A 13,251-nucleotide genomic window follows, 5' to 3' on the forward strand; every position below is an offset into this window, starting at 1 on the left:
GAAAGCTAGTATTTCTACGCGTCATTCCTTGTCCATATTAAGAGCTAGTATTTGAAGCAAGTATCTAATTACCATGTTCACCAACCACAAACGCCATGCCATTTAAATGAAGACGCTTAATTTCTCTGCAATGCAATGTCCGCAACGCCCACCGCAAATGTTGTATGTATCCTTGCAAAGCCATTCGTATCTCAAATTAGTTGTCAAAGGTGCAATTACCATATCCATATTCTCGATCCAAGTCAACGTCCAAATTCACGAGTCTTGCAGCATGCTGCTTCAAAGCTTAAATCCCAAATCATCCTGATGGGTTGATGAAGTTCTCAAAGGGTGACGGCCGCAGCGTTTCGGCTTGCTGGGCTTGCCCCGGAAGCAAGTACCGTTGGCCTCGGCCGGAGCTTTCAGTCCAAAGTTACGCTTCAAGTGGCAGTACTCCAGGCCCTCCGGCATCCAGCCCTTGATATGCACATGCAACTCGCATCTGAAGAGACCGCAGTGCGTGCATGTTTGTTTGCCCACGACCTCCCAAGCAGCTTCGAGATTGTTCGGGCCAATGCGGCGGGTGTTGAGGGGCATCTTGGTACCATGGATAGCTCTAAAAACGCCGTAGGTTCGTGGGGAAGCGAGTCCAAGGCAGGCAGAGTCGATCTGGTCGAGGTAACCAAAGATCAGAAGTTGGAGTTCGGTGGGAAGGGTAGTCAAAGTAGCTCCAGTTTTGGACTTTGGAAGCTTAGAAAGGCGGTTGATCATGTCTGGTGTAATCTGAAACTCCCATTCTTCCTCGTCTGGGGTGGTCATCTCAGTATCGGTGCTCATGAGGGTGTCATTATCGGCGCTGGTGCTGCTTTGAGAGCTTGTAGGACTGGCACCGCCGAATGGAGGGAGTCCGAATGCAGGGAATGGCAAGGAGAGTGCCGAGAATTCAGAGACACCAACCAAAGCTCTGCACTGCGTCGATGTTTGTGCGAGAGCTTGAAGATCCATGGGGTGGAGGTGCTCGATGACCTCCAGCTGGATATCTTGGGGCAGGAATAGTCTATAGCTAACGGTAAGCTTCAATAACTATAAAGAAAAGGAATCAACTTACAAAACCATGTTGAGATGAGTTCTGAGGACAAGGCTATGACTCTTCAGTGCCGGTCCGGTCGCACGCCAGATGTGGTTGAAGGTGAGAAGTTGTTGAAGTCGCGTTCCAATCTTGTCGTGTGGGGTCAAAAAAAAGTCACGAGAGTGTTTAATTAGGGGTCCAGATCAGGGGCTATCCTGGCCGCCGGGCTTAGTACTGTCCCAGCGGGCGGTGGATAAATAGTTAGAGTTTAGGGCTTCCCGTGCCTCGGTATCCTTGGAGGGGAAAAGTCGGCATTTGAAATCATTTGTGGGACTCTTTTGTGAGAAGTGGAGATGCTAGCTGTGTAGAACGAAGCGCTTGCTGGGTGGCGACCCCAAAGAGGAGGGTTGATGAAAGGAGCCATAGGACCGGAAGAGCTTGTTTCGTAACACTTGTAAGAGACTTTGGCACTTAGTCCGGATTAGGCCGAACATGACTAGCGTGCCATGAGCATCTTCTGTATGTGTATGGAATGAATGTACGTTGCAGAATGATAATAGATGGCGTTATGTTAAAGTAAATAGAGCCAACAAAACGTTCATAATAGACACCTGACTAACGCCGCATGAAGTTGAAAAGGAGAGCGCTTATCAATGGTCCCGTGGTACTCTCACGGATCATTAGACGCACAGACGAAATCCTGTCATGGGTTTGTTTACCTGATAAGAAAGCTGTGCAGAAGAACATTAACCCATATCCCATACCTCATATTATACCGTAACGCTCAATATGTGTTCTTAGTCGCGCCCTATGGCTCATAATGAGATCCAAATCACGCTGATCACGACATCAAGGCCTTTGCCCTCCCCTCCTTCGTACTTGAAGCTCCACATCCCATCAGTCTTCTCATTCCAATATGCACCCGTTGCACTGTGCATTCCCCTCCGGCCAACATGTGGTTTACCATCAGTTCCTGTAGCATCTGCGTTCGAATCGCTTGTTGAAATCTTCGCGTCGCTCTCTTCTGTCTTGGGTATCGATGATTCTTGATTCGCCTTGGCTTTGTTCAACGCAGATGTTGGGACTAGGTGTTGGATGATTGTGCTGTTGACTGCGTATTTGTATGATGGGGTTCCCCCAGCAGGAGAGGATTCGGAGATCAGGGAGCGAAGGATGGAGTTCTGCGGGGGGGAGTCGTGTTAGCACTTGGGAGGTAAATGAACCGATCGGGTAAACAAACAATTATCGTTGTGTTCCATCCCTCGGTTTTTGAGTGTTCGTAGCAATCGATACCCCCTAGAGCACTTTGGCAAGCCTTCCGAAGATTAGCACGGTTTTAGGTAGGGTATGTAGGTATATAAACATACATCGTTGGCGATTTGCTTTAGCCTCGTGAAGGAGATTGGCTGGTCTTGGTCAGCCTGGTTCAATGCGAGGATTTGGGTTGCAATGGCTTACTGGCGTGGAAGTTGAAGTGGCCATAGTTCCTGCAACGACAAAATTTGGAGGAAGTATTGGGAGATAATTCGTGCAACTGTGGTGGAAGAATTCAAGGTTTAAGGGGCCTTCTCTAAGTACATCTCAAGGATGCGGAGACGCCCTGGTGATATGCATGTTTATTTATGCCTCAGGATCCAACAAAACAATAAATATTTAATAAGCCTTAGGCAGCAACAACAGAGCAATGCTCTGGCCGGAGTCCAACTTGCGCGCGCAATGTATTACTCCAAGATCAAGTGGCATTGCTGCGGGTAGAAATGTGATATGTTCTTCAAAGTGGAGTATTCATTTCTGGTATCGTCTAATGACTTTTTGCTAACACCAAACGCCTGACGCGAGATCATCCCTTCATTAACATCCACCTGATAGGTCCTACGATTCAAGCCAGTCCAGGAATTGAGGCGTGAAATAGCTAACCACAATTGTTGCACCAGCTCTCAATATACCCTCAGTAGACTCAAATGCAATTGTTTTCAAATCAAAAACACCCGCTTTTGCACCAGCATGAAACATCGCAAATTCTCCGCTCACCTGATAAGCCGCAACTGGCATGTTCTTGCCAATCTCCTTGGCATCACTAATGATGTCTAGGTACAGATTTGCTGGCTTGACCATGATAATATCAGCGCCTTCACTAATGTCCCTTTCAATTGCTCTTCGAGCTAGGCCTCTTCCCCCAGGTGGCAATTGGTAACACTTTCGGTCTCCGAAGGATGGGACAGAACCAGCTGCGTCGCGGAAAGGCCCATATAAGCATCCGGAGAATTTGGCGGCATATGACATCAAGAGAACCCTATGCGCGATGCCTTCCTCGATCAACTTAAGCTTGATTGCTCGGATACGGCCATCGTTCATGTCCGAAGGAGCAACACAGTGGGCACCAGCTCGCGCGTATGCGACGGCGACGTCTGAGATACGGTCGACAGATAATTGATTGTTCAGGCTGCCGTCATCTCGTAGAATGCCACAGTGCCCATGGGAGGTATATTCGCAGAGACAAACGTCGACAACCACGTATAGTTGCGGGAAGCGCTGTCGCAAGAGACGGATGCTGGCCATGACAGGTCCCTTCGGGTCATCAGCAGCAGTTCCTAAAGCGTCTTTTACGCCAGCTGCCATGGGTACGCCAAACAGGATGACCGATCTCAGGCCTTTGCGGACGAGGGGTTCGAGGAAAGGGACCAGTGTGTTAATACCGCGACGATGTTGATCTGGGAGGGAAGGGATAAGCGTTTCTTCATCATCTTGGTCGGAGATAAATAGAGGGTAGATGAGCATTGACTGGTGCGCAGTAAGTAAGAGAGCTTTGAAAGATGGGGGTTTGGAGGGCGTACCTTGGTCAACTGCTTCTCGGCTTGCCACGATCGAGCAAGTGGATGGGAATACCCTCCATGCAATTGACTCGAAATATCTCCAGCTATGCTCACGCTCGTAGCGCTAGTGCTGGCATACGACATTGCCCTAGAGATATGGGATCTGCGATCATCTGCAGTGGAGATTGTTGAGGAGCCACGAGTCAGTTGTTGTCTGTTATTGCCATTGTCTCTGAATGATAAGTCTTGAACGAGGCTGGAGAAAGACATGTTGTTCCCCTTGGATCGGAATGGAAGTTGTGGATGAAGGGCGCAAGATGTCCGAACGGGGAGGGAAAAGCCAGACACTCAGTCGGAATCGGAATCCAACCGAGGGATGCCAGGTTCCGGGGGCAACGGAGTGTATATAGCACCAACGTATGTCTACATAATAAAATGGGATGAATTGTAGCTTCTCCGAGCCAATCATCTAGAGCCGTTTACAAAGCTGTGGTATTCAACGTCGTCGTCCGAGGATCACCGCTCATCCACCGTCTTGCTGCAAAACTGCCGGTATAAATGCATACAATGGCGTTAGTTGTGTTTCTATACTTCATAGGCGGCACTATCACTCTCCATCTTAGACTTTAGAGACGTTTAGGATTGGCAACCAACCCCAGTAGTTGCTTGGTGGGCAGCATAAACGCATCCAAGAACTTGCAGAGTTGCAATTGGGTATTGCTAATATCTGTAGCCTGCCTAACAAAGCCTCTCCTCGATGTTTAATGCCTGCAGATGTTGAGGCTAATTCATTGTGGGATTTGGACCAGCGCCGGTCCGCACCTGGCTCGCGGCGGCAGGCCTAGCCAATGTTGAGTGCTTCACAGTCGAATAGAACGGTTATCTAGGCCAGAGTGTCTAAAGTGGTCCAAGTCCAATATATTCCATGCCAGGGCTCTCAAAGTTGTTAGTCCCTTTGGTGCTGCCGGTGGCCATGCGAGATTTTGCAATTTTCTTAGGCTCTCTATGTTGTAACGCTGCTTCCTCATCGCTGCAATATACTGCAGTATACTGCAATGCTACATAGTTCGCTAGCTCGGAGTCGGAATAAGGGACGTTGCAGAAGTTTCAGGCTTTGAGCTAGTCTTGTCTGATGAATTGTGTTCTGAGCCTGGGTTAGTGATCCGTTCGATAGGATAAGTCCAATAGCCCCGGGCGTACTCAGCTCATTCTTCGACTTGTTTGCTTTTAGATTCCTTCTGTTGTAATCTGTCCCTTGGCCAAGGAGGCGGTGGATAGTTAGCAAGCGGTGGGGAGGTGCGTTGGGTATTTTGACGTTGGAAAGTTGAGTGACGGTTTTCTTCGTGGGTAGTCTGTTTTCTCCTGTTCCTGCATTTTTGCTCACAACAGCCTTATCTCAGCACGTCGCTACCACGTGCCGTATTATTATTCTAACCTGCACCTCGTTTCAACATCCCTTTGGTTTATCCTCATTCCATCTCCGCCAACTGCTCACACACTCCTTTCTAACCCTTGGAATCGTGGTAATGACCTGGGCATAGGTATCGCCATACGCATCAGCATACGCATACATACAGGCATAGGCATCGCTGGGCGCCTTTGAGGAGCCCACACTCTACATTCTGGCTACCTACGGGAAGAAGAGAAGACCAATTCTTCCTCCCTTCTCTGCCTTCCGCGATTCAGACTCGGGTTTTGCTCCCAATTCTAAAGAAGTCAAGCCTATGCACCGAGGTCAGTATTTATGGACCCTGATATCATCATATCCTGAAGCTTGATTGCACGAGCTTTCCCATCTTCATAAAATATTCGGCTGCTGGAGGTACTGAGCAACTCAACACGCGTTGCTCGATATCTTACTTTAGGGGGTTTCTTCGCTAACACACATTTCCTACACAGCTTCGACCATGGATTTATTCGTGTCTAATGGTAGAAGCAACGAACTTCAGCCTCCACGCCATGATAGCATCGAAGAAATGGCAAACGTACTTCTTGACGACACCACAGCTGATGATTTAAAACCCGACCTGTGCGAAGAGCGATCTCAAATCGGTCGAGCCATGGGTGCCCCAACAATCGTAACGCAAGCTGCTCCAGCAAATGAGAATACTATGCCACAGTCTGCTACCTTGGTTTTCAACGGCGATGGGGCTTCGTTACTGAATCCACCACCCACTGCTTCGGTCCCATGTATTTCCGATATGATCCACGACAGCACCACTTCAGACAAGCTCGGCAGTGCTTTTCCGAGTGTCTCTACACGTCCGGTCAGCCATGCCAGAAAATACTCAGCATCATCGATGCATCGTAGGGCAGTGAAGCGAAAACCTTTGCAGCGCAACAGGTCCATCTCCCGCCCCTCAAAAGCCACTAGCAGCCCAGTGGATGCAAGATACATCAATGGCACAATCGATACTATGCTTGCAACAACAGAGGTTCTAAAACCTACTATTGATGAAACGGTTCCCCAGGGTTCTGTGGTGCCGGCCAGGAGGCGCCTCAGGGACAGTACTGTTTTAGGCAGGATGAAGTCAATCATGAGAGATTATCTACATGCGACGCCTCATTTCGAAGGTCACTCCATCTCTGGGCCAACTGTGCTCGATCTCGGACTCAGCGAAGGTAATCCTCGATATTCTCTCTAGCATTCGTAGTATTAATCGTGACCCTAGGTGCAAATTTTCAAAACGAGCAAGTCCCCCAAATCGCTAGCCATGGGGCAGTTAGGCGTAACCCAGTAACTAGCGATACCAGATCATTGAGCAGCAGAATGTCGGTTGGCGATCTTTCGTCCCAGGGATGTTCTCCTACCGGCCAACATGGAATTCCTAGACTACACCGGAGCCTTACCGATCTGGCACAGTTCAAGGAACGCAAATATGATTCTATGGGATATCAAGTCAATTGTGATGCTACTTTCTCATCGAGTCCTGTAGCGCAGTCAACACCTCGAATTCGGCTGCAACCTACAATTGAAGAGGATGAGAGTCAGGATAACACAGCCGTTGATGCTAAATTTTTGTCCGATTCGGAGAACTCCCACAAAGCTGACTATTCGGACATGGATCTAGATACAGAGCCAGCCAGCATGGTGAAGTCATCAACGGCCATCGCAGTCAAGCGGAAGGGGTCTCAGCTGGGAACGCCCAGAGGAAGACTCGGATCCCATTCAAGGACTTGGAAAAAGCACCCGTCACCCAGCAAGTCCGAGTTGGAAAGGCTAGAAGAAGAGTTACGATGCCAGTATCCTAATTTGGGAAACCCCGAATGTGTCAATGATGGAGATGCTGTGCTACGTACTCCGCCCGCCCAATTTCCAACAGTACCGGTGCTTGCTGCGAAGGATCCTAATGAGGGAACCAAGGCATCAAAGAGACTTAAGAATGGGAAGAATTTCAGTTTATTCAAGAGATCGCATCATACGAGAACAACTGAGTCGACAGCAGATATCAACAAAGGGTCCAAGTTCCCGAGTCTTTCTCTAGCCCCGAAACTCCCCAGACGATTCTACTCTGGTTACAGCAAGCTAGAGCATACACAGCCCCCCAACCAAGAGCAGGAAACCCAGGACAATGCCATGGCTGATAGCGAGATGGAGATTGACGAGTTGCAGTTGAATGACCCCGCCTTTGATATTGCCATGAAGCCATAGTTTTGTGTGTGTTACGAGGATAGTGGTGCCTGGTTATTCCGCAGCGATTCGTTCGAAAGAGCGGCGGTGTTCCTTGTGGTCCATGGTGTCTGCTGCTATCACTCTATTGCTCCTGCATTTTGCGCTTATTTGATTTGATCCTAACCACCTCTCCACCCCAAATTTATTTTCTTACAGCCGTAATATCCCATGTCATACACAGCCGTCATCAAATTGCTAAATCACCAGAGAGAATAATAGTAATGAGGGCATAGATAGTCTTATTAGGATCCGTAGCTAGAACGAACTCTCTAGTGATAATAATACAAGTCTAATATTAAAACAATTTCGCTTTAGTCGTTCTTATCATGACAAGTCGTTGGGTATCTCGTAACATATCGTACAGGTAAGGCTCATGAAATCATATCATTCCCATCCTAATATACATGATGGCCTCCACGTCCGTCTGTGCCATGCATGCGTCTTGTTCCAGCAGCCTGTGTATTTCATCAGCATGACAATTCAACAGTCCTAGGATCACTTTATCATATCAAGAAAAACGTACCTTAAGACCCGGTCGTCTCGTCAAGCTTCCGCGTAACTTCATCATAGCGCCACTGACTTTATCGCCAAAGCTCGCATGCCGTCTATGCTGAACAATCTGCTGACTGTGACCATGGCCATGGGCCGCCCGTCTATTCCCTCCCCATCTTGAGCGGCGAGTCGTGACTGGAGCGTGAGTATGTGTGGCACGTGTGCCATGCGTGTGATGATTATACGCGGGCTCGATCTTAGTCGTGGTCTTCACGGTTTGGGTTTTGGCATTGCGGCCACGGAGACGGGTCATCAGAGTGGGTTTTGTAGTCCGGGTTTGGACGACGCGGTTCTTGTTGCGGAATGGCATATTAACTATTGATTCCGTTCCTTCTTGATTTTGGGGTTTTTCCGATATAGAGTTGTTCCTGTTGGGCTCTGGATATGTTATGCTGGTAGCCTTTGTGTTTATAGATGCTGGCGTGGTATTTCCTGATATTGAGCGTGGTGTTGATGGGGTTGATAGTGTAGTGTGATGTGTTTCTTGATAATTCGATATGAAATCCAAGAGCGTAAGTAAAGGTATGATATCAAGTTCTGGGGATTCTAGAGAGGGGCTCATGGGGCGTTATTATAGATCTCTGAATCGACATGGAGGTGTCGATCGTGACGGCGATAGCGCTTGTTAAGAGGGGGTTCAACGGGGATTAAGCTACGCAAACTGGATTGTTGATTGTTAGTGGGAGATTTTGCCTTGGCCTTCGTCGGGGTATGAACTTATGACGATAGCTACGATCGAGTGAACGGCAGGTCCCTGAGTTAAACACGCATTCGATCATCGATTCCCGGTCGTTTCACATAGCATACTTGCTGTTGGGCATATTCCGTAGATAGGGTGGTCAGCGAAATTACAAGCAGGTTTTGGTGGGCATAGCGGCCCGTCCCATGAGGGTTACACGCCTGGGGTGACGCTGGTTTACGATTGGGGCTTGGTGAGTGGCTTTGATGTGGCTTTAGCCGCCTTTTGGTTGGTCCAAATAAACCAAGTATTATGGTTGAAAGTCCGAAGGATCTGAGACAATAATGAATGTTGCATGTGGCACGGGCAAATGGGAATGACGTCATGAACAACACATCGCATAATATACGTCATAGCTCTCCCTACTTCAGCTTTGAACCACCAGTTTTCAATCAATTATATGTAAAAACGGTTGATAAGATACGATGTGAATGGAAATGAGTATTGTTTTGCACTTGCATCTGCGCCGAGACAACGTATTGTATACGAGGGTCAGAAATGTAGTCAAGTCACATTTATTAGGGAATCCCAGGGATACCTATATATCGAACTTTCCTATTGAAAACGCAGAGTACAGAGACCAAGTCGCTCAAATCAATTCTCTACCAGACCTCGAGTGAAGTTCCAAAAGTTTAGGGTTTAGTAGAGTGAAAGTCTTAATTGAGTTCCAACCTCAATAGCGGAGGGACCTAGGTGATCTTTAGTGGGTATGTGACGTTTATTTCAATTGCGTCAAATCGATTTTCAACTCTTTCAAAATTAAGTCCGAAATCGCAGATCAATCCTATCTTGATAATACGCCTTGGATTAGTGGGTAATTATCGTCCTCATACTCTTAGCATTCTGATGTTTTTCCAACGTCGAGCCATAATTATATTCCATGTTTGTGGTAGTCCCCCCTCAGTTGATCTCAACCTCGAACCGTGAAAGTAAAAGAAGCCCCATAACTCAAGATGTCTTCTCAGTTTGATAAGGGTAAGATATGCCCATCCATCTTACCTCGAAGCATTTCTAATAATGAATACAATATGATAGGCCACAATGTCCCCGTCTCTAAAATGGAAGTTCCTGGCAAGCAATACAAGATGCCATCGCCAGCCCCAGTCAACGACCAACTGCCCACCGAAAGCGGTGGCTACCAACTATATAAAGCCACAGGAAAATTAACTGGCAAGAAAGCACTCATTACCGGTGGCGATAGTGGTATTGGTCGAGCAGTAGCAATTCTCTATGCCATGGAAGGCGCCGAGTCCATCATTGTCTACAAGCCCGAAGAAGAACAAGACGCACAGAAGACGAAGGAATTAGTTGAACGGAAGGGCGGAGAGATACATCTCATCCGGGCTGATTTAAGGAGCCATGAGACATGTAAGAGTGTTGTGGATAAGACACTTCAGATCATGGGACGGATCAATATATTGGTTTTGAATCATGGGTACCAGATGATGCAACAGTCTATTGACGATATCAGCGAGTAGGTCTATATCCCGCCTCGCCAGAACCACCGCCCAAGGAAGACTACTTATGGCTGCTACCGTTCTTATACTGACAATACTCTTTTTCCAACTCAGAGAGCAATGGATGACAACATTCAACACCAACATCCACCCCTTCTTCTTCCTGTCCAAATACACACTCCCACACATGAAATCCGGCGATGCCATAATAACATGTGCTTCCATAAACCACTATATAGGCCGCCCCGACTTGCTGGACTACACCTCCACCAAGGCGCCATCGTAGCTTTCACCCGCAGCCTCTCAAACCAACAATTGAAGCAGGGAATTCGAGTAAACGCTGTGTGTCCTGGCCCGATCTGGACGCCGCTAATCCCCGCGACTATGACTGAAGAGGCTCAGGGGAATTTCACGAGTCCGATGGGCAGACCAGGACAGCCGAGTGAGGTGGCTACATGTTTTGTGTTTTTGGCGAGCCAGGATAGTAGTTTCATTTCCGGCCAATCGTTGCATCCCAATGGCGGGACTATTGTTGGAAGCTAAATAGCTGATCTAGTGTGGTTAGTATAGTTGGGAAGTAGGCGGGTGCTGAAGTGGCATAGTAGTGGCGCATATTTGTTGAGGAGCTGTTCCTTGCTTTGCCTGACTCTATACCGCATAATAGAAGCCATAAAATTTACATGCAAAGAAAAACTCCTCAAAAGGCTCAATTTTATACCAACTTGGCTACTTTCCATTTTACTCCATGGTATATCAAAAGAATAGATTCAATCAAATCACGCTGCTTAAAAGAGTTGGAAGCCTCTCAGATCTGTACATTGGTATTATTGTTACTTTACCTACATCAGTACGTACATTCTCATAAGCCAAGGCCCCGCCAGCTATATACTAATCAGCTAATCTATGATTCATCCCATGGCCATCATTTCGTTTGAACAGGCCTGCCTACTAAAAAGACCCAGATTAATCCAACATACTCCAAAACGTCCGAAATTTCAAAATGCCCACTCCTGGTATTCTTCCTGTACAAAAGAAAGTTGTTGGTGAGTAATCAATATCTCCACTCATCCAAACTGTTGGAATAGCGAAACATGATGTTCTGAAAATGCGCGGGGTTACAACACCCCTCTCATGGGATCATGTTTTCCGTAATATACACCAACATTATCCCATCTAACACGCAAACTGTCGTAAAAGTCACAACAACACAACTCCTATGTAGCCAATCCAGCCTATCCCCCCGATGCAACATGCATGCGAAGGCTAATATCCCAAAGAACAGACTGGCCACCACGCCGGTAATGACACCGGCATCAACCTCGGCGCGCAGACGACGACGACCTGTAGCAGCGAGCATGCCGGCCACAAAGAGGAACATAAAAGCGGCCGTAAAACAGACAATGCAGGAGCGGAAGAGGAGCGTTTCACGGTTCCTAGAGTTCTTTTGATCGCTCAGGCTGGGGATGGTGGTGGCATAGTGAGTGATGTACCCGCTGGAGGGCAAGTCGCAGGATGATGCGTCGTCTTCTGCATCCGTGGTATCTAGTGTGCTTTGCTGCTCGGGGAAATAGTGTCGGTCTTGTATTAGAGGCTGTCGCTCGGAGGGATGATGTTGGGTTGGGCTCAACAGCCCCTTGATTTTCTCGACTGGGCCCCTGGCTTGGGAGATTATATAGCTGAGGGCGTTTGCGCCGGGGAAACGGGTCTCTGGCTCTGGGCGAACGGAGATCATATATGGCTCGTTCTCTCCATCACTCGGGTCGTCGTATTCGTTCCAGTAACTTAATACTGGTGTGGCACGTTGGGCTGGTCCCGCACTCGATTGACGCGATGCTGTCATTGGAGTGGTAGGTTCGCTAGTTTCAGGAGTAGATGTGCGGAGGAAGCTGACGATCTCAGTGTATCGAGAGTGTAAGGGACTGAAATCCATCTTTGTAAAGCTCTTGGGGTTGTTGAGAACCTCTTGATTAAAGCGGTCGCCTACTGACCTAGATCCTGTCCATTTCTACAAGCATAGATTAGCATTAGCACTGGGTGTGTATAATGGTAGCTGCAAGCCTGGGTTCTACTAGCATACCTTGTATTTCTTCAAGATCTTGTAAAATGCCACCCGTTGTTCATTCACGAAACGTTCCAGTAATCGGATATCATCCCCGCACCTAGCATGCGTTAACACTTTCTCAGAATAGCTTGCTACACGGTCACCGCCTTCCCTACCTTATGGTTCGATTTTCGTATTTTGCAAATTTCTCAAGCTTCCTCTGGGATATAAATCTGCCATTGGCGTTTGCACATCGATCCAGCAGCCGGCGAGTTGCTTTTTCGACGAATTCTATCTTCCGGTTAACACCATATGCACTCCTTAGGGATAAGACATCCATATCCCTACCAAGTCGGCGGTGGATCTCATCGGCCTTGCTCCTGACAAAAAGATCGACCCGTTCATGTTGATTGCACAGCTCGTCGAAGAACTGACTCTCGAATCTCCGCAAAGTATCGTCAAGGTGTCCTGGAATGGCTACGGCTTGGGCTGCATTTCTCGTAGTGTTCGCCTTTATCATATGCTTGAGGGTATCATAATCTATGTTATCTATACGTAGAAGAGGTCAGAATTGCGATGCGTACTTGGGACTTGTGCCTGGACTCACAGGGTGCCCATTGCGGCACTGATCGCGCCGCGAGGTTTTCTCCGTACTTCATTCCCTGGGGCAAGAACCTCGGTGGAAGTCCTTTTCTTTCTGTGCGAGGCCACGATGGCAATTGATATCTGCGATAGCGATCACGTCTTACTCGTATATCGATCCTGCTCTGCTCAATTCGAATTGTGGTAGTGGCGTCGCCCTTCCAAGGTTTCGCCTCTTGGCCGAAATTCCAATTGCTGCCGAGGGCTTGCCAGCAGAGAAACGACAGTGATTGCAACGAGTTCAAGGCGGGGACAAAGCCAATGCCAATACTAAAATGCTAAAATG

General features: G+C 47.9%; 7 protein-coding genes across 7 annotated transcripts; 2 read left to right on the top strand and 5 right to left on the bottom strand.

Moving 5' to 3' along the window:
- Window positions 1-279: 279 nt before the first annotated feature.
- On the bottom strand, window positions 280-1,095 carry BP5553_05326 (Uncharacterized protein; the record flags this gene model as incomplete). Its single annotated transcript, XM_032013949.1, has 2 exons — window positions 280-1,036; window positions 1,088-1,095. 2 exons carry the CDS (start codon window positions 1,093-1,095, stop codon window positions 280-282), a joined length of 765 nt encoding a protein of 254 aa, XP_031870549.1.
- Window positions 1,096-1,863: 768 nt separating this feature from the next.
- BP5553_05327 (Dynein light chain) lies at window positions 1,864-2,530 on the bottom strand (the record flags this gene model as incomplete). Its single annotated transcript, XM_032013950.1, has 4 exons — window positions 1,864-2,229; window positions 2,289-2,363; window positions 2,416-2,454; window positions 2,507-2,530. The coding sequence occupies 4 exons, from the start codon at window positions 2,528-2,530 to the stop codon at window positions 1,864-1,866; spliced, it is 504 nt and encodes a 167-aa protein (XP_031870550.1).
- A 390-nt stretch (window positions 2,531-2,920) lies between these two features.
- Window positions 2,921-4,131, bottom strand: BP5553_05328 (Delta-aminolevulinic acid dehydratase; the record flags this gene model as incomplete). Its single annotated transcript, XM_032013951.1, has 2 exons — window positions 2,921-3,829; window positions 3,883-4,131. The coding sequence occupies 2 exons, from the start codon at window positions 4,129-4,131 to the stop codon at window positions 2,921-2,923; spliced, it is 1,158 nt and encodes a 385-aa protein (XP_031870551.1).
- A 1,637-nt stretch (window positions 4,132-5,768) lies between these two features.
- BP5553_05329 (uncharacterized protein) lies at window positions 5,769-7,513 on the top strand (the record flags this gene model as incomplete). Its single annotated transcript, XM_032013952.1, has 2 exons — window positions 5,769-6,483; window positions 6,534-7,513. The coding sequence occupies 2 exons, from the start codon at window positions 5,769-5,771 to the stop codon at window positions 7,511-7,513; spliced, it is 1,695 nt and encodes a 564-aa protein (XP_031870552.1).
- Window positions 7,514-7,929: 416 nt separating this feature from the next.
- BP5553_05330 (Uncharacterized protein) lies at window positions 7,930-8,396 on the bottom strand (the record flags this gene model as incomplete). Its single annotated transcript, XM_032013953.1, has 2 exons — window positions 7,930-7,989; window positions 8,058-8,396. 2 exons carry the CDS (start codon window positions 8,394-8,396, stop codon window positions 7,930-7,932), a joined length of 399 nt encoding a protein of 132 aa, XP_031870553.1.
- A 1,382-nt stretch (window positions 8,397-9,778) lies between these two features.
- Window positions 9,779-10,303, top strand: BP5553_05331 (uncharacterized protein; the record flags this gene model as incomplete). The annotated part of the gene is made up of 2 exons (XM_032013954.1): window positions 9,779-9,800; window positions 9,861-10,303. The coding sequence occupies 2 exons, from the start codon at window positions 9,779-9,781 to the stop codon at window positions 10,301-10,303; spliced, it is 465 nt and encodes a 154-aa protein (XP_031870554.1).
- Window positions 10,304-11,411: 1,108 nt separating this feature from the next.
- Window positions 11,412-12,982, bottom strand: BP5553_05332 (SPX-containing protein; the record flags this gene model as incomplete). The annotated part of the gene is made up of 4 exons (XM_032013955.1): window positions 11,412-12,287; window positions 12,360-12,441; window positions 12,500-12,872; window positions 12,931-12,982. The coding sequence occupies 4 exons, from the start codon at window positions 12,980-12,982 to the stop codon at window positions 11,412-11,414; spliced, it is 1,383 nt and encodes a 460-aa protein (XP_031870555.1).
- Between the last annotated feature and the right edge of the window lie 269 nt (window positions 12,983-13,251).

The sequence above is a fragment of the Venustampulla echinocandica genome (genome assembly GCF_003357145.1).
Source record: "Venustampulla echinocandica strain BP 5553 chromosome Unknown scaffold_2, whole genome shotgun sequence".
Taxonomy (NCBI): Eukaryota; Fungi; Ascomycota; class Leotiomycetes; order Helotiales; family Pleuroascaceae; genus Venustampulla; species Venustampulla echinocandica.